Below are 23,435 nucleotides of genomic sequence, written 5' to 3'. Positions count from 1 at the left end.
CACGTTGGGCAAGAAGATTTACAGTGGTACCTCGGGTTACATACGCTTCAGGTTACAGACTCCGCTAACCCAGAAATAGTACCTCAGGTTAAGAACTTTGCTTCAGGATTAGAACTGCTCTGGCAGCATGGCGGCAGCAGGAGGCCCTATTAGCTAAAGTGGTGCTTCAGGTTAAGAACAGTTTCAGGTTAAGAACGGACTTCCGGAACGAATTAAGTACTTAACCCGAGGTACCACTGTATATGATTCTATATGTGTGTGTGAATGTATGTGTGTACACACACATTTGCCTCAGGCATCAAAACACCGTGGGGTGGGGATCAGGGTCCTTGTGTTCCGTTCTGACAGGGCCTTTTTTCTCGCAGGGCTGTTGTAGGGAATGGATGAGCTGCGTCTGCATAACGCACCGTGCTGGAAACAGTGAGCAGGGGAGAGAGTGGGCTGCATCTAAGGCAGACTTTCCCCTCCCTGTTCCAGGCGACATGAGGTCCTCCTCTCCTCCGACGCTGTCTTCCTCCCTTCCCTTCCCGGCTCCCCTTTCCCTCTCATCCGCCCATCACGTCATTGGCGAGAGGGGCTGGCTTCCCATCGGGAGGAGGAGGCGCCTGTTTTCCATCAGGACCAAGGAGAGCTCCTCCCGGCCATCCTCCCATCTTTCGCTGTTCGCTCTCGCCCTCCAAGCAGGGGGCTGGAGCTAATTTTAGGACGAGAGAGAGGCGGGCGATACTTCCGTGCTATCCGATCCTGGAGAAGGCTGACCCAACGCCTCGTCTTCTGGGGGAGGGCAGGGAGGAGAGGCAGGGGGAGGGGAGGGGGTGGGGAGGAGGGGGAAGAGGAGGAAGAGGAGGGGGCGCCACCCGGAGGACCCAGAGCGTCTCTCCCCTGGATGGAACCGAACTGCCTCCAGTCGACCATGGCGCTAGGGCTGTCTTCGAAGAAAGCCTCTTCCAGGAACATCGCCGTGGAGAGGAAAAACCTGATCACCGTCTGCAGGTAAAGAGCGCCTTGGGTTGCCAGGGGAGGCGGGCGAGGAAACCCCCCCCCCCGCCCGAGGGTGGAGGTGGAAAGACCATCCTGCGTCCCCTAAGATGGAGAGAGGATGGCAAGGAGGCTAGGCGAGGGGATGAGGTGGAACTGTTCGGTGAAGGTGGATGGCTTCCCAAGAACAACAGAAACGAAACCTCGTATTATTGGCATCTTATGTCTAATAGAATTGTTAGCCCGTCTGGAAATGGTGCTTAAGATGATCAGTACAGCTTCAGGCAGGCAGTGTGGCAACAGAGGACAGCAATATCCTTGGGGAGGTGGGGGGAGTTAATTTAAAAAAAATAAATAAAGGGGAAAGATAATGCAAGGAAGAAAAAGAAACCAGGGGTTGTGAAATTCAAGGGTGGGTGAGAAATGAGGGGAATGAGGGAAGCTAATAGGAAGAAATGTACAGGCACACAGGCCAAAGGCAATGGAGGAATCGGCGCTAGAGGGTCTGTTGTGTTTCCAGAATCAATTTGTCAACAAGGAAAGATGAGGAGCGAACGTTGTTCTGTTTGGTAGGGTAGGCCTGGTTTTCAGAAATGTGTCCTTCATGGAGATGATGGGGGAATCTGGCCATGTAGGAGGTTCTCCCACACTAGGGGAAGAATCTTCCTCAGTCGCTAGCTATGTATCTCTATGGGACCTACACCCAGTAGGCAACTCGCTGGCTGGTGCTTGGAAGTGCTGCTCAGAGAACCAAATGAAGATGGAAAATTCTGGGAGGCAGGAGGGAGAAGAGTGAGAGGTTGCTGCCTGCAGCCCCTCTGCACGTTGTTGTCCTTCAGGGTGAGAGGAGGTGATGGTGATGGGAATGCCACAAAGAAAAAAGAAGTAGGGCAGAGAAGGCGTTGGGGCAGGGCACTCTTCCTACTTAACTTCCTCTCTTCCTGAAGGAAAAGAAAGAGCTCTGTGGTGTGCAAAGATGAATGCAGGCACCCTGGTTGGGGAGATATGAGAAGTGGGAAGTGACGTCACTGTGGAGCATCTTATGAGCAGCAGAAGTGGGGGGAGGGAGGGTGGAATACAGGAGGTGGCTGCCTTAGCAACGGCCTTTTCCCAACAAAAGGCATTGAGCCAGGTGCAGGGAAGCTTTCGCCAACCTGGTGCCTTCCAGGAGGTTTTTGTACTACAGCTGTGCTGGCCAGGAGTTGATGGGAGCTGTGGTCTAAAACATCTGGCGAGCACCAGGTTGGTGCAGAGACATCAGCCTGTTGTTGTACCAGGACTGCCGGTTTCCCACCCTGTGTTTCACACCCAGACAAGCACTGATGAAGCTAGGAGAAGGTGGCCCCATTTTTGGTGGGAGGGCAGGCTTCTTGTCAATCTAGTTTTGCCAAGATTTTTTTTTTTAAAAAGTGGGGGGAAGAAAAGGAAGGGGAAGAGTTAATAGGCCTATTGTAGTAGGCTGGGATACATAACTGAGGTGAAGGCTGGGCCTCACCATGAACTTGGGGAGAGCTTTTGGCAGAGAAGTAAGAGTAAATGCGGAGTATCACTGCTTGAAAATTGGTCAGAATTTGGTTTATTGGCACTAGCATCATGTATTGTATATCCAACGAGAGGGCCAGGAACAATGGGTTACTGTGCTATTTGTATTCCTCAATGAAGGAAGTTCTGTTTCTCCATCTTGCCCAACATCTTTTCAAGGACTGCTTGGAAATTTTAATTAAAATTGGTCCCCTAGTCTAATTGCCCTTACATACAGGAAGGAAACATACAGCAGAATTGGGAAAGGTATGGGAAAGGGAAGCTGAATTGATCAAGGAAGAAGATGGCTCATGGGGTTGCAGAGAGAGAGAGAGAGAGAGAGAGAGAGAGAGAGAGAGAGAGAGAGAATAAAACTATGGTGCTTAATACTTGCAATATCTTGAAAGAAAAAAATATTCACACACTTTCTCAAAATGCAAGTAATTGTATAGACTTTGGCTGAACTTGGCACACAAAGCAAGCAAAAGGAAGTTATTTATTTATTTATTTATTTATTTACATTAGCCATGGCTTGTATGGTTAATTTATAAAGCGCCTAAAGAATGAAGCAGAGAAAGAACAGAGAGGAGATGATATTGATGAAGAAGATTCAAAAACTCTCCATTTTTAATTACAGTACTATTGTTCCAAAACATAACAAAGCTGTGAAAAGATGTAAAAATTGGAAAGGAAAAGGAGATTAAGATATTTAAATAGATATACTAAACACTTTTTTACATATTTGTTTGATGGTGGGTCCAGTTTTTTACATGCCTTTGCCATGTTCCCAACAGCATTTGTGGGTCCGCATTTTCCTGTGTGATGCAAACTTTACCAGCATAGGTGGGTGTTAAATAGTACAGCAGAAGTAAACAGGAAGAGCTAGAGCTCAGTGGCAGAGCATCTGCCCTGCGTGCAGAAGATCCCTAAACTCAGTCCCCAGCATCTCCAGATGGTGGTGGGATAAAGACCCACCTGAAACCCTGGAGAGCAGCTGTCAGTCAGTGCTGACAGTACTGAGTTAGATGACCCAGTTGTCTGATTTGTCACAAGGCAGCTTCCTATCTTCCAGTGAAAACGACATCTACAATGCAATCCTATGCAAGTTTCCTTGCAGTAGATCCCATTGTGTTTGGTGGGGCTTACTCCCAGGTAAGTGTGCACAGGATTGCACCGTTAACTGTTTGTTTTTGTTTTGTGGGAGACCTATATTCCATTTTAAGAATGCTGTGCAGGAAAACCAGGGTCGAAAGTGCACTTCAGAGGAAAGGCACCTGGAGAACCTTGAATTTATTTAGGTTTCTCCATCAATATTGCCTCCCATATCCTAGTGGACCAGTTTCTGGTTTGCCTTTTCCCTGAAAAAACCGCAACAATTTGTTTTAAAGGGACTTGTTCACTCCGTGCACGATGGATTCATCACCAGCAACTGCCAGAAATGTAGGCTCTGGGCACAATCCAACAAAAATTAATTTTTACTCAGTTCCTGTCTGCACTACAGTGGTACCTCAGGTTACATACACTTCAGGTTACATACGCTTCAGGTTACAGACTCCACTAACCCAGAAATAGTGCTTCAGGTTAAGAACTTTGCTTCAGGATGAGAACAGCAGCAGCAGGAGGCCCCATTAGATAGAGTGGTGCTTCAGGTTAAGAACAGTTTCAGGTTAAGTACGGACCTCCAGAACGAATTAAGTACTTAACCCGAGGTACCACTGTATATATTTAAAACAGTATCAAACCACTTTAAGCATGTCTTCACCCCCCAAAGAATCATGGGAACTGTGGCCTGTTAAAGGAAGGTGAGAGTTGTTAGGAGACCCCTTTTCCCCTCACAGAGCTATAGTTCCCCAAGTTCTCAAGGAAGAGGAATTGCCTGTTGGGCCACTCTTGAGAACTGTAGCTCTGTGAGGGGAAAAGGGGTCTCCTAACAAGTCTCAGCACCCTTAACAAACTACAGTTCCCAGGATTCCTTGGGGGAAGCCTTGACTGTTTAAAGTCGTATAATACTGCATTAAATGTATAGTGTGGATAGGGCCTAAGTCACATGCCATTGTTTTCAGTAAGAATGACTAACTGTTGCTGGATTTTCAGCGGAGAAATGTTGGAGGGTATGGAGTTATGCGACCCCTGAGCCAAGGAGATAAGTAACTATTCAACCTTTAGAAGACATATGAAGGCGGGAAAGTTTTTTTGTTTTTTTTTACTGTTTAATGCTTTATTAAGTTTTTATATATGTTGGAAACCACTTGGGGTGGCTGGGATAGATGGGCAGGGTATAACTAATAAAATTGTGTTGTTGAACAGGACATCCCTATTTTCATCAGAGAATTGTTGGAAGGTATGCTATTCACTGTGCGTGCTGCCACAAATCTTGCATGAAAAAGAACCTGGGAACCCAGGAGAGTAGATGGTAGGGGTAAGAATACCCTGGAGGAGACTCCTCCACGGAGGCAGATTTAGGGGAGTGCAACTGGTTGCATTGGGGATGGAACCTTGGGGGCGCCATAATTATGATGTAGAATGGAAGGCGAGAGGCAGGAGGCACCAAACTTTGGTGTCACAAAGGGTGCCGCTGAAATTTGAGACCCCAGAGTCTGCCGCTTGCTACCCAGCCCTCTGAGCCTTATGCTGATTCACCACGTAGTCCTATTGGCCTGCAATCAAGAGCACATAACAAGTCAGCATGGTATCTACATCGTTGAGGTTTTAACTGACAAGCCTTGAACAGCATAGGATCCATCTCAGAGCTTGGATATCAGCGACTGTATCTAAAACCCCTTCTCCTTCCATCCATTTGCCTTTTGCTGACAAACCTTAGCTTCAAACAGCCCCAGGGCCAGCTGGCAGTGTGGGCGTCAAGAGTACGATCCATGCGAACCTGCCTGCAGGGGAAAAAAATCAGCACTGAGTTAGAAAGAGATAGAGCAGGAAAGATAACAAAGCAGTTGAACAGGGCTTTGGATTCAATGTTTTCCAAAATCGTCTCTATTTTTTGCAGAGAGGGCCAGTGTGGCTGTGGGGGAGCAGGGGGTAAAGAGGCAGCAGAGGATGGGAGAGGGTCTGATTTGCATAAGATTTGCATAGGCTAATTTATATGTATATGTGCAAATTTATAAATCATTCCCGCACTTTAAATAGAAATGCAACGTCTCTCACCATAGTGGGGAAGACTGTCCAGGTGATCTAAGTTTCTAATCGGTCTGCTGTCTAGGTGGGGGTCTTTGCTGATAGGCAGCTTCAAAGCCCTCGTTCTGCCGCCACCTCCTCCTCCTTTAAACTGGACTTAGGCTGGGCAGCCCTTTACATAAGAGGATCTTCAAAACAGAGGACTGTTCTCTGTAAGGTAGAACACACAGCCACCCTAGGTAGACCTAGGCATATGCAGCCACCATTAGGTCGTGGATAAGGAGATCTCATTCAATGTCGCTGGATTTAAAGCAAAACAGGACTGTTCAATGAAGGAGCAGAGGGGAAGAACATTCTGCTGCACAAGGACCTTGTGCTGACATAATGTTCATATCAGGGTGATGAAAACAGATAAATAGGGGCTACAATGAATGCAACCCAGCATGTCCCACTTTCCTCTGTGGCAGCGAGGAGAAGGGATTCTGTGGCTGATGCTCTTGAGATCCTTTAGCAGGCCAGCCGATATGTAAAGGGCTCCCTGAAGGGAGAGAGTTTAAGAACCATGGCCTTGGTGCTGTGCAAATAGAGAAGAGACTATATTGTCACTGATATGATCAGTGGTGAATTGAAGAGAGAAACAAAAGAGAGCTGGGGCTTTGACTTTCCTGAAAGCCATACCTTGTGATCAGAGAAAGCTGGCTGCTATCCCAGATGTTTGGGAGAGGCAGGCTGTGTATGTTCAATAAGGAAATGAAGGCACTCTGCTTATGTCTGGAAGCCACTTCACATTTCCCAGAGCCGAGACCCAGCATTCTGATAGCAATTTCTGGTTTGAATGAAATCTATCAAAGGCTCTTTCTATTCTGGGGAAGAGGAAGGAAGAGGAGACCACTTCGTACTCATGCATAGGAAAGAATGAGAGGAACCATTTGTCGGGGTCTGGTCAAGAATAAACTGGGGAGAGGAAAAGCCCTTCTTAAAAGCTGGGTTCCTCTTTCTCCCCATACACTTCATGCTCAAACCTGGTTATGGTGTTTTGTTTTGCTTTCTTGGCCTCCCACTGTAGATTCTCAGTGAAAACATTGCTGGAGAAATATACCATCGAACCCATTGATGACTCATCAGAGGAGTTTGTGAACTTCGCTGCTATTCTAGAACACATCCTCAGCCATCGCTTCAAGGGGGATCATGGTACGGTTTGCACTGATGGGTGATTTCTCTCCCTCCCTCCCTCCCTCCCTCCCTCCCTCCCTCCCTCTCTGTCATTCTTAGTTTTATTGTCCTCATTTTCAGCACTATTGCTACACAGGTGTGGGGGACCTTTGGCCCTCCGAGAGAGTTGTTGCAGAACTCCAGCTCCCACCATCCCCAGCCATTGGCCATATTTGCTGAGGCTGATGGGAGTTGTAGTTCAGCAGCTTCTGGAGGCCAGAGGTCCTCCCCCTCCCAACACCTGCTATGCAACATATATGGGGGTTGAGCAAATATTGCATCGTGTGTCGCGGTGCAGGGAGACGACAGCATTGCAGGTTTGCCTGAGGGCTAAGCTGGAAGCGATACCGTGCACACAATTAGCAAATTGCATAAATGGCTTTCACAAAGCAAACTGCAGATGCAGTGGACCACTCCTGAAGGGGACCCTGGTATGAAGGCTGGGAGACTTCCATCCATTCCCTGCCCTCCACTGCAGCCCTGATCTGGACAATCTATGCCTATTGTTTGCCTCGGGGAGGGGAGGCAGCTCCCATTCACTCCAACCGGATCTCCTTCCCCAGTGCAAAATATGGTGCAGGAGACCTGATCAGGATCCCCACCCCCAATTCACTTTTTAGGAGCCATTCATGGGATTGTCAACTGCATGAGCAGCACTTCATCTAGTCTGGCCCGGATAAGTGCATTTCCTGGCTATCGTGCAACAAGTGTGGGGAAATCCTTTTAATTAATCCTAGTATTTTCTCCAAACCCTGGCTGGCTGACCAAGTGCACTTGCTTCTAGCCTAGCTTTTGCAGTTCTTACCGCAACCCTGTGATGTGTGCCTGTATTATTATCCCCCTGTTCCACATGGAAGGCCTGAGCCTGAGAGCCAGAGATAGCGGCTTGTCAAAGGCCAAGCAGTGACTTCAATGGCTAAGCTGAAAGTTTAGTTAGATTTCCTCCTCCCAGTTCATCGCTTGTGTTCTTAACCATTGTGTTTACTGGAACCATCCCCGCAGGCAGACATCTGATACTGTAAAAGTTAGCAGTCTGGAGTTCCAAAGTGTATGGCAGAGCCTCACCAAGCATGCCTGCCTCTAGGTCTATCATTCAGAGAAGGGGTGGAAGACCTGTGCTCCTCCAGATGGTAAAGGGACCCCTGACCATTAGGTCCAGTCGTGACCGACTCTGGGGTTGCAGCGCTCATCTCGCTTTACTGGCCGAGGGAGCCGGTGTACAGCTTCCGGGTCATGTGGCCAGCATGACTAAGCCGCTTCTGGCAAACCTTCCTGCTGGAGCGGTACCTATTTATCTACTTGCACTTTGATGTGCTTTCGAACTGCTAGGTTAGCAGGGGCTGGGACCGAACAACGGGAGCTCACCCCGTTGTGGGGATTCGAACTGCCAACCTTCTGATCAGCAAGTCCTAGGCTCTGTGGTTTAACCCACAGCGCCACCCGTGTCCCCCTCCAGATGGTGGTGGACTCCCAATTCCTGTCTGCCCCACCCAGCATAGGGGATGATGGGAATTGTAGTCCAGCAACATCTGAATGCCCAGATATTCCTTATCCCTGAGCTGATGCAAAAAAAAGGCTTGAGAAAGAAGATTGAGCAAGGTTTTTATGCCCTTGGATTATATTATTTGGTTGTTTGGCTAGTGCCACCAGGTTTTTCCAGAGCAGGTGGGTGATAGATAGGCAGTAGTTCTACTGTTTACAAACTGTCTTCCCTGCCTCCTCCTCAGGTCCTGTCAGCTGGTTCAGCTCCGATGGGCAACGTGGCTTCTGGGATTACATCCGACTGGCCTGTAGCAAAGTCCCGAATAACTGCGTCAGTAGCATTGAGAATATGGAGAACATCAGCACCTCCAGAGCCAAGGTCAGAAGCCCTCATTGACTGAGGCAAGCCCTGTTGCTCACCCTTTCCTTGCAGCTGTGCTGCTGAATGCTCACGGGGAACCACTGAAATAATGCAGAAAGGGAATCCCTTTTCCAAAATGGTTATTGCCATGCTTCTACAAAAAAATAAAATAAAATAAAATTAGCAACTTATTTCCATTTCACAATTCTAGGATGACTACCTTAGGACAGAGATACACCACTAAAAAGGAAGGGAAAATAGCTTTGTACAGGATAATAATAATAATAATAATAATAATAATAATAATAATAATTTTCCCCAGCCACTCTGGGCGACTCCCAACAGAATTAAAAGCACAATAAAACACCAGACATTAAAAAGTTCCCTAAACAGGGCTGCCTTCAGATGTCATCTAAAAGTCTGATAGTTGTTTATTTCCTTGACATCTGATGGGAGGGCGTTCCACAGGGCGAGCGCCACCACCGAGAAGGCCCTCTGCCCGGTTCCTTGTAACCTCCCATTTCACAGTGAGGGAACCGCCAGAAGGCCCTCGGAGCTGGACCTCAGAATGATGAGGGTGGAGACGCTCCTTCAGGTATACTGGGCTGAGGCCATTTAGGGCTTTAAAGGTCAGCACCAACACTTTGAATTGTGCTCGGAAACCTACTTAATCAGTTTACACAGGTGTATAAATTGATAGTTATTTGATTTACCACAGCAGTTTACAACCAGTTACATCATTCCCTTTCAAGATCCAAAACTCTTCAAAATGCTTCAGACTCTTCAGACTTGTTTACTCTGCAACTTCCTTGACAGAAAGAGCTTCCAGGACTTTTGGTTCAACACAGATATACATGTGTTGATTAGAAGCTGTCATTTCTTCATATTCTGTTTTGATTCATTAATATTTTGTAAACTGTCAACGTATATTCCTTTTGATCATTGTGTCACATCCACACCTTGCCATTAAAGCAATTTTACCAATTTCCCCTAAGCAGTTTCCCCCCCCCCAGCTTCTCGAGAGTAAATTTATTAGGATCTACTACATTAGCAGCGTGGGGGTGTTGGACTAAGTGATTTGTGAGATGCAAATTCTATGCTTAGTAAATACAATTCCCTCATATTAAGCTGCTGTTGTTTTTCATGAATACCAGATTAGTTTGAGATTTGATATTAAGCAGCTTACTTCAGGAGAAAAGAAAGGATAACAATTTTGTTTTATTAACATTAATCTTGTAATATGCTACCTTAAAAATCATTCACCATTTTTTATCACATCCAGTATCGACTTATCTGGCTCAGAATTTATTAGAACAATGTTGCCTGCATATTTACAGAGCTCAACCCTATCAAATTTAATTCATCTATTTCATGAAGAATGTGTAGCACACTGGGTCACAAACTTCTGACAGCTGAAGCTGTCTTTTCTAAATTAAAATTGGTGGCACACTTTTCTTACAAGCAACGTGGCAAGAATTGCCAAACCGGAGTGGGACTCAACCATCTTTTGTATGAATCACTGATCTTGATGTGACTAGAAAGAGATACACCCAGAGCAGTGATTCATCCAGAGGTGCCTAATGGGCAGCCTCCTCTGAGAATGGACAATTCGGGAATCTCTACAATGGGAGTGATTGAATTATCCCTTCACAGTGATGCAGAGTTAGCAGAGCAATCCTAGTGCAGTCAAGGCTGATTGGAAGGAAACAAGGCCAGAGCAGTTGATAAATAATGCAAGTGATGCAATGATGCACAAGCCTTGACTGTGGGTGGGTCCTTGCAGCCCACAGCAGCCTTTAATTATTTTATTTATTGCACACATAGCATAGAGTTTATGATTTACTGACCTAGAGAATATGAAAGAGGAACCATTAAGGCTGGCGATGAAATATTTGGTTATGATGGATGTTATTATCGGATGGTGTGTGTTCTCATGCTTACAACTTTTGGTCTGAACCAAGCATCCTTGACCACTATGGTGCTAATGATGGAAAGTCAAAGCGAAACATTTTGGAACGCAGTTTAATCCTTTCCGTTCAGTCCATGTTTACCTAGAAGTGAGCCCCATTGATTTCAGTAGGACTGAATCCCATGCAAGGAAGCTTAGGATGGCAGTCTTAGAGAGGGAACTGTCTGAGTAAGAGACAATGGCTGTGTTCACACATTAAAATGCTGCCAGGTGGTGTGTGCTTTTCCTCCCCAATTTGGATTGAAACTGTTTTAGGGAGAAACTCCTCAAAGCATAGGTTGTTATTTTTTTTGTAAAAATGAATAAATGACAGGATATTGTTAGGATATATATGTAGATATGGATTGTGATTAACTCAAGGATCCAGCACTCCCCAAACCAGTAATGGAAGCACACAAAGACTCCTCACAACCCATTTATTATGAAGCAGCATTGTTTGAATTTGGTTAATGGTAACCTGACTTTCTAAGATTTCCCCCCAAAGCCGTCTTGATGTCACAATGTGGATCCATGTTGAACCAACTATAGGCCCGATTCAGGTAATTTTTGTTAAGTTGGTCACAATGTGTGCCATTCAGTACTAACTCTTGGGCAGATTTAATGAACACAACTAACTCAGGTTCATTAATTTCAATGGGTCTGAGTAGAACTTAGCTGAATACAACCTAATGTATTAGAAACAGCCGTGCAAATCAGCTGCAGTTCTGCCTATTGTAACAAACTTTCTGTTTTAGGGCCGGGCATGGATCCGAGTGGCACTGATGGAGAAGCGCATGTCCGAGTACATCACCACAGCCCTGCGGGACACCAGAACCACCAGGTGGGCATCTCTGGGGCTTGTATCAAAGTGCATTTGGGGTATAAGGCATTCCTTCTCACGTGCTCACATTATTTCCCTTTGCTGCCCTACCAACTCTGCTTTGTAGATTTTTGAAGCCCTACAATTGCACTTTCAAGACCTTAAAACAAAGTCCAATATACTCAGCCTCCTGGGAGAGGCGATTATAATGTTATCTGTATCTATACACCCTTCTCCAACCTCCTAAAACACACACACAAATTGATAGTCCCTTTTCTAATAAAGAAGAGAGATACAAGGCTCGTTAATTTAATTCATAAAATAAGACCTCACTTATAGATTAAGGCCTCTTTTCTGTAAACTGCTTTGGTGTGTTTTCTTTTTTCAATCAAGCAGTATATAAATGTTATGAATTAGATAAATGATCTGTATTGGAGAATTTGCCCATTTTCTCACAGCGATTGTACACAGGGTGTCCACCATGACCCTATTCCCGAGAGTTTAGCAACGCAGAATCCCAAGTTTTCATGAAAAACGCTCGCGATAGCAGAACTGAGGAAGCCACATAGCTGAAGAGAAAACAGCTCCACTCTCTTCCCCTATGCCTCCTCACCCCCCAGTATAATCAAAAGGCTGTCTCCCTTCCCCTCCCTACAGGAGATTTTATGATGACGGGGCAATCATGCTGAGAGAGGAATCAACCGTTCTCACAGGGATGCTGATAGGGCTCAGTGCCATAGACTTCAGGTATGTGCGCACCCTCTTCTTCTCCAGATCATTCGCCCTAAAGTGCTATTGCTTTAAGAGATATTTCTTACATTGTTATATCTATGGGGGGGGCATATGCACTAAGGAATGCTGACTTATCTTCTGCTATGTTTCTGGCACATAGTTCCCATGGTTTCTTGTGTCACTCCCCCCCAGCTAGGGCTTTGTCTCTTGTGGAGGGAGAATTGGTACTCTGTACATGTTCAGAAAAAAGGGATGCAGGTGGTGCTGTGGGTTAAACCACAGAGACTAGGACCTGCCGATCAGAAGGTCAGCGGTTCGAATCCCCGCGACGGGGTGAGCTCCAGTTGCTCGGTCCCTGCTCCTGCCAACCTAGCAGTTCAAAAGCACGTCAAAGTGCAAGTAGATAAATAGGTACCGCTCCGGCGGGAAGTTAAACGGCGTTTCCGTGCACTGCTCTGAATCGCCAGAAGCAGCTTAGTCATGCTGGCCACATGACCCAGAAGCTGTACGCCGGCTCCCTCAGCCAATAAAGCGAGATGAGCGCCGCAACCCCAGAGTCGGTCACGACTGGACCTAATGGTCAGGGGTCCCTTTACCTTTACCTTACATGTTCAGAAGCAATCTTCTGAACTGTAGGGCTCAATAATATTTATAATTATTCCCGAGCTCTATTGAGACCCAATCCAGTTCAGGGTCAACTTTTATTTGAGGTATTAACTGCCTGATCTGTCAGGTTTCATAATAAAGGTGAAGGCTCAGTACTCCCAACCCTTCATCTTCTGAAGATCTGGAATAAGTAAGTCTAGATCGCTTACCAGTGTTAATAGATGTATGTTTGCCATTTCCCAATCATTTCTTTTTCTAGGCAAATTGGAAGAGGAAAATAAGCCTTAGGGAGGAGAATCATAATAATTGTGGCTGTCCTGCCTAGCTGAGCGAGATTAAGTTTTCGCCAACAATCCATGTCTTTCCTATAGTCCTCAAGTAGCATCTCAACATTCTGCTTCTTCAGCCGATGTAAACCTTTCGGGATTGTTATTCCCAAATGGTTGATGCTACGAGGTTGCAGTCACAATCCAAATTGCACCTGCAGCAGTAATTGTTCCTCTAGAGGGGTCTCCCCGCATGGCACTGAGGACTCAGAGAAGTCTACTTCCAAGCCAGCTGCCTCCATGAAGATAAGCAACGTTCCCTGAATTTCAGGAAAGGCTTCCTTTGGGTTGTTAAGCATCAGTAAAACACCATCCGTGAACATGTTAATAACATATCTATTCTTTTTGCCCTCTATAAAGCCCTCTGTCTTAAGATTACTTCAAATAACTTTGGCCACGGTTTCTACTAAAAAAATGAAGCAAACGAGATAGAAGGCACTCCCTCCTCGTACCTCTGCTCAGATTGAACAAAAAGCCAAAGAACTGAGCCCAAGCCATTTGCTCTCACTTTTGCTCTTGTCTTTTAATAAGTGCGCTAAGTTGCATTTATGAATCATTCGCCCAAGCCCAGCTGGAAAAGCGATTGCATCATAAATCTGCTTTGCCCTCCAGTGCCTCTTTAACAGACATGCAACAGCCTCTCAGATCACTGCATATATCAGCCTCTACCAGCCGGTGACTCTTAGCTAATATTATTGCCAGTCTTCTAGTTTTAGAAGAAATGTAGGCATTGGATTACAGTATTTGCCTAGCAGTGTCTGCTTTATAACATTTCTGTGTTCTGCTTTCTCTGATGTGTTTCCTGCAGAAATTCAGCATCCGGTTTGTAAGCTTTCCAAAGAGCAGCAGCTCTTGCTCTATTGGTTGCCATATCCAATCTCTCAACATTTAGAAACAGCATTTAAATTTATTACCCAACATTGGTAGAAGTCATACTATGTTGAACAATCTTGTTACTCAGCCTCCTTGCTGTGCTTTCCCCCCCTGGTTTACACCAAACTGGCATGCCTTGATACTTGATCATACACAGGTTGGGCAAAGCTAGGTGCACCTTTTCTTTTATACAACAGCAATAGCATCTCTCACTATGAGGTCTCTGGCATTCCTGCCGTTTTGGGGGTTCTGTAGATGTGCTCAAAGTCACCTGAGGAGAGCTCCTAATCTGTCCTGAGATCTTCAAACCACTGTAATATAAACGTTGCGGGATCTTCCACCAATTTGGGGGTCCTTTGCACCAAATATTAGCCCAGTGCCTCCCATTTTCCTTTTCCTCAATGCCCAGTTTCCTCCATGTCCCTGCTCATCGGCTGTTTTGGCAACCTCTTGCATTTGGGCATGAATATCGTCTAGAGTTTGATTAAACAGGGACAAGGCTTCTTTCAAGTCATCCGCAAAAGTATTCCTCATTCATCTGAATTGGTGAGAAAGCTTGCTGCCTTCTGACCACCTACTCATAAATTTTGGGGTCTTACTTCCCTCGTTCCTGCTTCCTGTCATGTCAATTTCAATTGACAGTTCAGATTTCAGACCTAGATTGGGCTAATAACTATGTTTAGAAGCTTTCCACAGTCTTCTGTTGGTATGAGGTTGCATCCCCTTGGGAACACAATGCTTTTGAAGTCTCAGTGTGTTCAGAGGTTGCTGTTGTTTAGTAAAAGAAAAAGAGAGAGGGAAAAAGGCCTTAAAGAGTAGCTTAAAGTTATGCAGCCATCTTGAGCCACAGCCTTCTCATGAAGATTTATGTAGTCATGAAAGAAATGCAGCACTTTTCAGTCTTTAAGGTGCCGCAAGGTTGTTAGTTTTCAAGGTTCCACTTAGTTGTACGTACACGATATGAAAATTGTTATTCAATCCTAAACTATCTGAGTGTTCTAAAGGACAGGTGTGTGGAGATAGCTTTTGATAACTTGCTTTCCTTTGCATTCCTTCCTGTCGTGATCATGTTTTGCAGTTTCTGCCTGAAAGGGGAAATCATGGATGGCAAGACACCTGTGGTTATTGACTACACTCCATACCTGAAGTTTACCCAGAGGTAAGAGCTACTGCTTCTGCAGATAGCCTTTGAGTGTGAAGTTCAGGGCCCAGGCCAAGAAAGATGACGTTAGAGGGTTCCTTGAACATGTTGTTCTGAACAAAAGATTCAGCATTTGGGTAGTTTTCAGCTTGTTGCCAATAAAACGCAATGCGACCAATATGTTTAAAGCATCTTACAAACAGAAATATAAGGTGGGTCATAAAAACAGACATCTCATGTGTCAAAAGTGAAGGTGATTCAGAATGATCCTGGGTTTACACGTTACAGGATAGTGTAGTGAGAATGTTGTGGTAGAACAACTACTTCAGGCAGTAGATGCTGAGGAGCAGGGAGCAGACAGAGCTGTGTTTGTCCCACAACCTGCCCTGTACCCCTAAGCCAGCTAGGTGTGGTAAAAGATGCCAACCCATTGCTAGCGTTAAAGTAACATTCAACTTCCAATCTTGTCAGCTTTCATACATGGAATGGGGTGGGACAAGGAGGCACCGTCATATCCTTTACCTCAGGCCGCAAAATGTTTTGGGGCAGCCCTGGGCAGTCTGGAAAAGTGTATTTTACTAGCAGTGGCAGAAAACCTCCAGCCTGCAGCCCCAATTCGGGCTGCCAGGCCTCCCTATTTGGCTTGCAACACTGCTTTGGCCACCTACCCCACACCTGGCATCATATATGACAGGATTTTTTTGGCAGGGGGATTCCCCAAACCATTCAAATAGAACAGCTCTGTCTGACCATTAAACAAGCAAATATGCTTCCTACTTCAGTTCCTTTCAATGCAACTGGCATCTTAATCTTTGTAAGCAGCTATGATTACCTAAGTGACGAGGAAGACCGGCACAGCTTGGAGAGCAGTACAAGTGAAGACAGTTCCCCTGACCACCCCTACTTACCGCTAGTGACGGCCGAAGACAGCTGGTACAACAAATGGCGGAAGATGGAGCAGAAGTTCCGCATTGTCTATGCACAAAAGGTACTTGGACCTCAAGTACTGCACATGATTCGGAGAACCAAACCGCAATGGCATTAAATGCATCTTTGCTGGCAGATTTTAAAAATGCAAATTGTATCAGCTCAGGGGGGTGAAAATGAGCAGGAATAGAGCAGATATGGAAAGGAAATCAAATAATCTCATCCCATCCATTGGTCCTGAGGCAAATCCTTCCTCTGCATATAGTATTTGCATTGGGGTTGGAGGGCGGTCAGGGATGGCTCATTGGCACAAATTTGAACCCGGGTTTCCCCACTTCTAGTTTGATGCTCTTAACCCAGGGGTGGGGAACCTGTGGCATTCAGATATTGTTGCACAACAATTTCTGTCATCCTAGATACTTGACAGTTCAGGCTGAGGACAATGGGGCTTTATGTTGTTTCAATTTGTTGTAATTCATTCTGGGAACCTTTGGTCGGAAGAATGGGCTATTAAATTCCCATTATAGTCATCTAAACATGATATCCGATCATGGATAATTGTGACCAGGCTATCTCCATCTAGCAGTACCAGCTAGATGGAAGCCAACTTGGGTCTCCAGCTGTTTTTGGACTACAATTCCCATCATCCCTGACCACTGGTCCCACTAGCTAGGGATGATGGGAGTTGTAGTCCAAAAACAGCTGCAGACCCAAGTTCGGTCTAGTACATAACCACACCTTTGCTCTTGCTTATACAGTGAACTTTTACAGGGCAGTTTTCTTCACCAGGCTAACCTTTCTCTTTCGTAAGTAATCCACTTATCTTCTGCTCCACACACTTTGTGTCTAAGGGCTATCTGGAGGAGCTGGTTCGGCTGAGAGAGTCACAGCTGAAGGACCTAGAGGCAGAGAACAAACGCCTGCAATTGAGGCTGGAGGAGGTGAAGGTGCAGAACCAGTTAGAGAAACGGGAGCTGGAGGGTGTAATCTTGGAGCTGCAGGAACAGCTGTAAGTAGATCCAAGTTTTGCACTATCCTGCCCCCACACTGTGTGTGTGTGTGTGCGCGCTGTTCCGGTGCCCCCAGCCAGGCACACACTGAAAGGGAATGCATCTCTGCAGCTTCCTGCCCCCCTCTTCATCCCCTCCCCTTCAATTTCCCACCATAGATGGGCGGCTTGTGCACACAGAACCTAGCATTTTGCCCCATGTTGGAGGGAGGCCTGTTGGAACTCATCGTAAGGTCAGAGGATAGCTGTCATTTTAAAAGGATTCCAAACAACAAATAAGAAATCATGATTTCTTACATTACTTTTTAGCAAATATCCCACTGTTTGAACTTATCTGCGTTCAGAGCATCTATTTTGCAACTGGATCTGGAATTAATCTTCAGAGTCTTGCATAATTTGGAATGTCGGCTCCTGAAATGTTGAGCTGGAGTTGAGTTGGGGTAGAGATTTCCCCTTTCCCCTTATTGGAAATAAATCAACATGATGGGAAAACATTTTGTCCCTTTGAGATCAGACGTTTCAATTTCATTTTCCAGTTGAATTTAAAAAATGGCAGGGTGGGGTGGGGGAACGTTTTAGATGGGGAAATATTTCTCTTGCAGAAAACAGTGGCTAGACTTCCTTACTTCTTAAGTCCATATCTGAGTAACTGAAAATATTATGGGTTTGTGATGCTGAAGATCCTAATCCCAAACAATAATGCTATCTAAAGATACATTAAGGTAAAGGGGACCCCTGACCATTAGATCCAGTCGTGAACGACTCTGAGATTGTGGCGCTCAACTCGCTTTATTGGCCGAGGGAGCCGGCGTACAGCTCATTTGGCCAGCATGACTAAGCCGCTTCTGGCGAACCAGAGCAGCAAACGGAAACGCCATTTACCTTCCCACTGGAGTGGTACCTATTTATCTACTTGCACTTTGACGTGCTTTCAAACTGCTAGGTTGGCAGGAGCTGGGACCAAGCAACGGGAGCTCACCCCGTCACGGGGATTCGAACTGCCGACCTTCTGATCGGCAAGTCCTAGGCTCTGTGGTTTAACCCACAGTGCCACCCGTGTCCCAATTAGCCCTCTTCAATTATTCTTGAACTTTTATATGTGGACATTCACATTTACTGCATCCCGCTTTAGCTGAGCAGAAGGCTCTGAAGGGCGATGTCAGCAAGTACATTCAGTGAAACATGCTTACAATATCCTTTTAGGTCTTCCCTTTCAACGTGGGATGAGAGCTGTACAGGTGTCCCCTTTGTGGATAGAATTAAGGAACATCTGAAATGACTAGATTCACATCAAGAAATCAGAACTAGAATTTCATTTCCACTGAAGATTATAAGCTAGGACGTTTTACTGCAGGGGGAGGCAGACAGTGGTCCTGCCCATGGACATCTGCCTTATTTCTGGTGCTGGGATTCTTACAAAAATTAGTGGACAAGATCTGATCCCGCAAGACACCTCTTTATGCTTGCAAGCGCCTATTCAGGATTGCATAACGCAGTGAAGCCTTAGCTATTAAGGAATCTTGGGTATACATAATTGCTTTGTATGTACATTTAATATACACCAGCAGACCGAGGGACTTATAGAAGGTGACAATTCAGATCGCCCTTGGCCTGCACTGAATTAGGCAGGAGGACAAACGCGGCAATGCGCCCTAGTTCTTGTGCCTCGAGCTGACAGGTTGCATTCCCTCCTCCTTGACCAGACTTCCCTCCTCCCACTCTACCCCCAGGACGGGCCTGATCCCATCGGATAACAGCCAGTTCACCCAACTGTCCAAGGAAATGGCGGCACCCTTGGTGAATCAGTGGCCCTCTTTGGGGACTCTGAATGGCAACGAGAGTCGCTCCGAAGCCAAAATGTACAGAAGGTAAGAGCGTGTGTAGGAAGAGGCCTGGAGGTGAAAGGGGCTGAAAGTTCTTAGGTCTCTTGATGTAGGTGACCCCACCCCGCTTTCTCGTTCTCTCTTCCCATCAGGCACAGCTTCATGAGCACAGACCAGCTGTCAGCAGAGATCAGCCTGAGCTCGGATTCCCAAAGGATGGGTGAAGGGAAGCATGAAGGAGAACCTTGGGGGCCACTGGGTATGCTTTTTTGCACAGGTTTGAGAAAAATCACTGCTTGATCTGGAAACAAGTGCCAGGGCTTAAGCTTGCCTGGAAGCTTCCCTGCTGGTTCTTTTCCTTCCAAATTCATCACGCGGGTTCTGGCGAGGGAAGGGGCTTGTTTGCACAGGCTCGGAGGCACTCTCTTTGTGCTGCTGTTTCATATCTCCCAGGACAGAACCACCTAACCTCCAAAGAGAGGAAGTCAGTGTACACAGTTCCCTTCCTCTGAAAGAACTATGTGAGGTTGCAATAGTGACCCAGGTGAGCATCATGGGGGATCCTCACCACTGTGCTACACCGGCTTCTTTGCGGACATGTAGTTCTTGATTCTTACAAACACACACTAAATTCTTTTGGGTGGGAAGATAATGATGTGTACCTCCTATTTCTCAAGTTGCACACCTCCCCTACCCAAAAATTGGAAACCATGAGCTGTTGAATTGCCATTTGAGAGCTGAGCTTATAGCAGCAGAAAACAATGTGCGCAGCGCATTATGAGTCTAGTCTCTCACGCTGCCACCATCCACACTAATACTCACGTCTTAAGCTTGATGCTGGAAGGAGTCCCACCCCATGAAGCTCTATCTGCATAGGCGTAGAACTATGTCTGCTGAAGGCACAGATGTCAGGGAAACCTAACAATGCACAGGGCTAGCCCCTGTGATCCCTTTGCATGTTCTTCCAGCATTTGTGTGAACCCCCTCTCCCACCATGCAGAAGGTTGGGGTTGAAATTGTCTTTCCTAAAGACACTACAGAAAAATGGCTGATAAAATTATTGAGCTTTGCTGAGACGGCTAAGCTAACATGTTTAATTAGAGAAAAATCATTACTAACATTTGTTAAGGGATCGGAAACTTCTTATGTACTTTTTGCATGAAAGAGAAAATGAGCTTGTAATATCTGGATTTGAAGACTGACAAAATACTGGTTTATGGTAGAATGGTTGGATCTTAAAGAATTAAGTATCATATGCAGCAGCAGACAGCAGAAAGTCCTTTTTATCTTTATTTGGTTTCTTTTTATTTTATTTTGCTTTCTCCCTCTTTAGATTTCTCGTTTTCTTGTATTTTCTTCCTTCCGACTTTGCTATCTTTTAGACTAAGTAGCTGTTTATCTCGGTATAGTATAAAAATATAAAGGGGTATATCTTTCTGTATATCATTGAATAAGTATCAATAAAAAAACACAAATTTTCCCGAGAAAAATTGAAGCAGCTACAGACAATGACAGCCATTTTTAAATTTGATTTAGGATGGTCTTCATTTTTCAGATGAAGCCCCACTCCAATTCCATTGCCTTAAAAAAATTCATGATAATTTAAGATCCTGCTATAGGAACCTCTCTCTGAAGCCTTGTTTCCTTACTTTTCTCTGCAGGAAAGGACCCGACCCCGTCAATGCTGGGCCTCTGTGGCTCTCTGGCCTCCCTGCCTAGTTCCAAGTCCTTAGCCAGCCTAAAATCCAACGAGTGCCTGGTGAGCGACAGCATTGAACCCAGCCCTGCCCACAGCCCCAGCTGAGACAGCAAGATGGCTAACCCTACCAACCACAATAGATGCCTGTGGCGGGGAACAAGAATTGAGTCCCTTTGACTTGGCTATACCTTTACTGAGCCTGATGTTACAGTAGGGTAATGAGCCCACATCCTCAACTGGACACTTCTTTAAACACAAGACTTTCCCCCTTAAGCTGGAAGCAGGGAAGCGTTTAGAATCTTTTTCCCTGCCTGGGATTTAAAATGGGGAAGAAAAGGCTGCACGCTTGTTGGAAGCAGGAAGGATTGCCTGCCCAAGGCACTTTTGTAAAATGATGCTGTGTATATTATGTGTAATATAGATATATATTATATATGATTGAGATTGCTGGAAGGTAGCTGTCTCCGGAGGAGAATGCTTAAAAGTCCTCTGAATTATTGCTGCTGCAGGGGTGAGGGGTGGGCAAGAGACAGAAGACAGCTACACAGGTTGAAATTCATGGTGCATTCTTGGTACTGAAAACTTGCACAGCGTCGAGGTGATGTTGTCGAGGATCCTGTCTGTCCCCTCCCTGTTTGACAGCAGGAGGCTCTGTGGAAGTGTGTCAGAGAAGCAAGCTGTAGGGCAGGAAGATGTTGAGTTTCCCATCTTCCCTGTGATTCAACATGGAATTGCAACAACAAACATGCTACCTTCCTGCAATGGGTGGTGGTGGACTTCAAGCTGCCTCCAGATTTCTGGGTTTCTTTTGCGATTCAGGAAGCCTCTTCCGTCTTCAACCCTACCAGACTATTGCGGAATCTACTTCCTGTGTTTCTCCTGCATGTTGCTATCCCAATGGATGTTTGCTTTTTTTTTACTTCAGGGACGGTCTTGGAAGGTGGAAGAGGGCCGATTTACACATCAGGTCTTTTGGTGTGTGGTACTCAAGGCACGATCGGCCTCTTCCCCTACCAGAGTTTTGACAAAGCAGACTTAGGAACGCTCTGGTATGTGATGACTTCATTTGCCACGGCTGAAAAACTGTTATAGACCAGCAGCTGGGGAAGCTGTAGAATGAATGGGCAAGAATTAAAACAGATTTGAGGAGCTGGCAGTAAAATGGGACAAAGTCTGTTGAAGTCTCTTTTCCGATACACATCTTTCTTCTGCAAACATCCTTAGGTCTTTTTTTTAAAAAAGTGGCTTGGGGAAATTAATTTTTGCATTCATGCCGTAAGGTTCAGCTGTAAAGCTCTTCACCTATATTATTCCCTTATTCGTACAATGGCACTATACTATAAGGCAGTATTATCTCTGCATTGCAGATGGGATTAGAGAACAATGGCTTGTCTGGGACCACTGAATAACGGTTAAGATGAGATTTAAATTGGGGACTTTCTGAGTTACAATGCATATGTGCAACTGGAAGCATACTGAAATGAGAAATAAGCCACACCAAATTCAATTAAGCTTTGTTCCTGAGGGTGCACTGGGTTGCAGCCTGAGTCCATGCGACGACAGTGCTAAATTCTAAGTCAGGATCTGAAGAACCAACCAACCATTTTTGCACATCTAATACAGCAGGCCTGTAGCAAACTACAACAGGTGCTGAAGAAAAATATCCGAGCCTGCTTTTATTATGGCATGGGATGGATGGTGCTCTGCCGCTTGGGAGTGAGGAGACACTCATTATGCCAATGAATAACTCATAAGGTGCACCTAAAGGAGCTCTTGATCTCATCCCTGATTTTAGCTTACCTAAAATCTTGATTGTGGCACCTAGGAATGTGAAATATATTAAAGAGCCACAATAAGTTACAGAGGTGTTTAGAGTACCTCCTTCTCTACCCAGAACTCTAATCTCAAATGCAACTGCATTCACATTTTTACATCTTCATTCACGTATCCCATTCCTCAAACACCTTTTACAACAGGGGTGGGCAACCTGTGGCCCTCCAGATGCAGCATGGGCAATGGTTAGGGATGATAGGAGCTGGAGAACAGCATCACCTGGAGGACCCCAGGGTCCCGATTCCTGCTCACACCATGGTGATGATGCTTGTTCTCTTCCCAGCATCCCTTTCTTACAGTGGTTCAATCACTTGCAACCTTGGCTCCCCAAATGTTGCCAACTACCACCCCCTTCATCCCTGACTTTTAGGCTAAGGGGGCTGATGGGAGCTAGAATTTGACAACATGTGGGAAAACTGACCTACTGGACTAGTGCAAAGGGGGTTTGTTTTTTTAAGCATTCCAACGGTTCAGGAAATTCGGGGGGGGGGGGGAATCTGCAACACTTTTTAACAGCCAAGATAAAAGTGGTTAGGAAGTTCTTGTTTCTATGTACTGAACAATTGTGACACGAGGATTCAAAAACACCTGTGGGTTTCTCTTTGTATTGTGTATCTTGGCTGATTAATAAGTGGCTTGTTTCTGCTTTTAGAAAGACCTAGTCACCTGGTCAAAAGGAGGGAGGATTTAGGTTCATGGAGGAATCCAGTGAATAAGCCTTGCAGAATGAAGGTGAGGAGACAGGGACAAACCAATGCCTTACATAGGAGACAAAAGATTCCCCCCCCCCAACTCCAATTATATAATATAAGCATCTTAGAACATACCACTTGAGAAGATTCCCGGGGAGGGGAAAAAATCCTCAAGTAGGAATGGTGCATAGGGGGGACAACCAATCCCTGCAAAGTAAGGTTGACGTTGCCATCCATCAGCTGATCTGCCGAATAGGCTGTGCAACTGAGCTCTGCATGGGGAACCAAAGGGCTCAGCCAATCCCTAGAGAAAGCAGCTTGGC

At 45.7% G+C, this 23,435-nt stretch overlaps 1 protein-coding gene and 1 long non-coding RNA gene across 3 annotated transcripts; one reads left to right on the top strand and one right to left on the bottom strand.

Annotated features, from left to right (window-relative positions):
- Positions 1–831: 831 nt before the first annotated feature.
- Positions 832–21,040, top strand: RUNDC3A (RUN domain containing 3A). 2 transcript variants are annotated; one of them, XM_053361633.1, is made up of 11 exons: positions 832–993; positions 6,695–6,819; positions 8,568–8,701; positions 11,387–11,472; positions 12,109–12,198; positions 15,067–15,147; positions 15,952–16,117; positions 16,908–17,065; positions 18,796–18,933; positions 19,041–19,147; positions 20,550–21,040. In XM_053361633.1, the coding sequence occupies exons 1-11, from the start codon at positions 887–889 to the stop codon at positions 20,690–20,692; spliced, it is 1,335 nt and encodes a 444-aa protein (XP_053217608.1). In that variant the 5' UTR covers positions 832–886; the 3' UTR covers positions 20,693–21,040. The 2 variants fall into 2 exon arrangements, with proteins under 2 accessions (XP_053217608.1, XP_053217606.1); XM_053361631.1 differs by having other exon boundaries at positions 18,769–18,933.
- Positions 21,041–21,517: 477 nt separating this feature from the next.
- LOC128399833 (uncharacterized) lies at positions 21,518–23,303 on the bottom strand. Its single transcript, XR_008327272.1, has 2 exons — positions 23,248–23,303; positions 21,518–21,696 (listed from the first exon to the last, which is right to left on the bottom strand). It is a non-coding gene; the product is annotated as an uncharacterized LOC128399833 (long non-coding RNA).
- Between the last annotated feature and the right edge of the window lie 132 nt (positions 23,304–23,435).

The sequence above is a fragment of the Podarcis raffonei genome, chromosome 13, assembly GCF_027172205.1.
Source record: "Podarcis raffonei isolate rPodRaf1 chromosome 13, rPodRaf1.pri, whole genome shotgun sequence".
In the NCBI taxonomy this organism is placed as follows: domain Eukaryota; kingdom Metazoa; phylum Chordata; class Lepidosauria; order Squamata; family Lacertidae; genus Podarcis; species Podarcis raffonei.
This window is presented reverse-complemented; position numbering and strand designations above follow the sequence as displayed.

Excerpts from the sequence above, each read along its gene's own strand:
- RUNDC3A (XM_053361631.1), top strand. The coding sequence starts at position 887 with ATGGAACCGAACTGCCTCCAGTCGACCATGGCGCTAGGGCTGTCTTCG. Across the intron at positions 12,199-15,066 it reads CTCAGTGCCATAGACTTCAG|TTTCTGCCTGAAAGGGGAAA; the intron begins GTATGTGCGCAC and ends CATGTTTTGCAG. Across the intron at positions 17,066-18,768 it reads TTGGAGCTGCAGGAACAGCT|ACTTCCCTCCTCCCACTCTA; the intron begins GTAAGTAGATCC and ends CTCCTTGACCAG.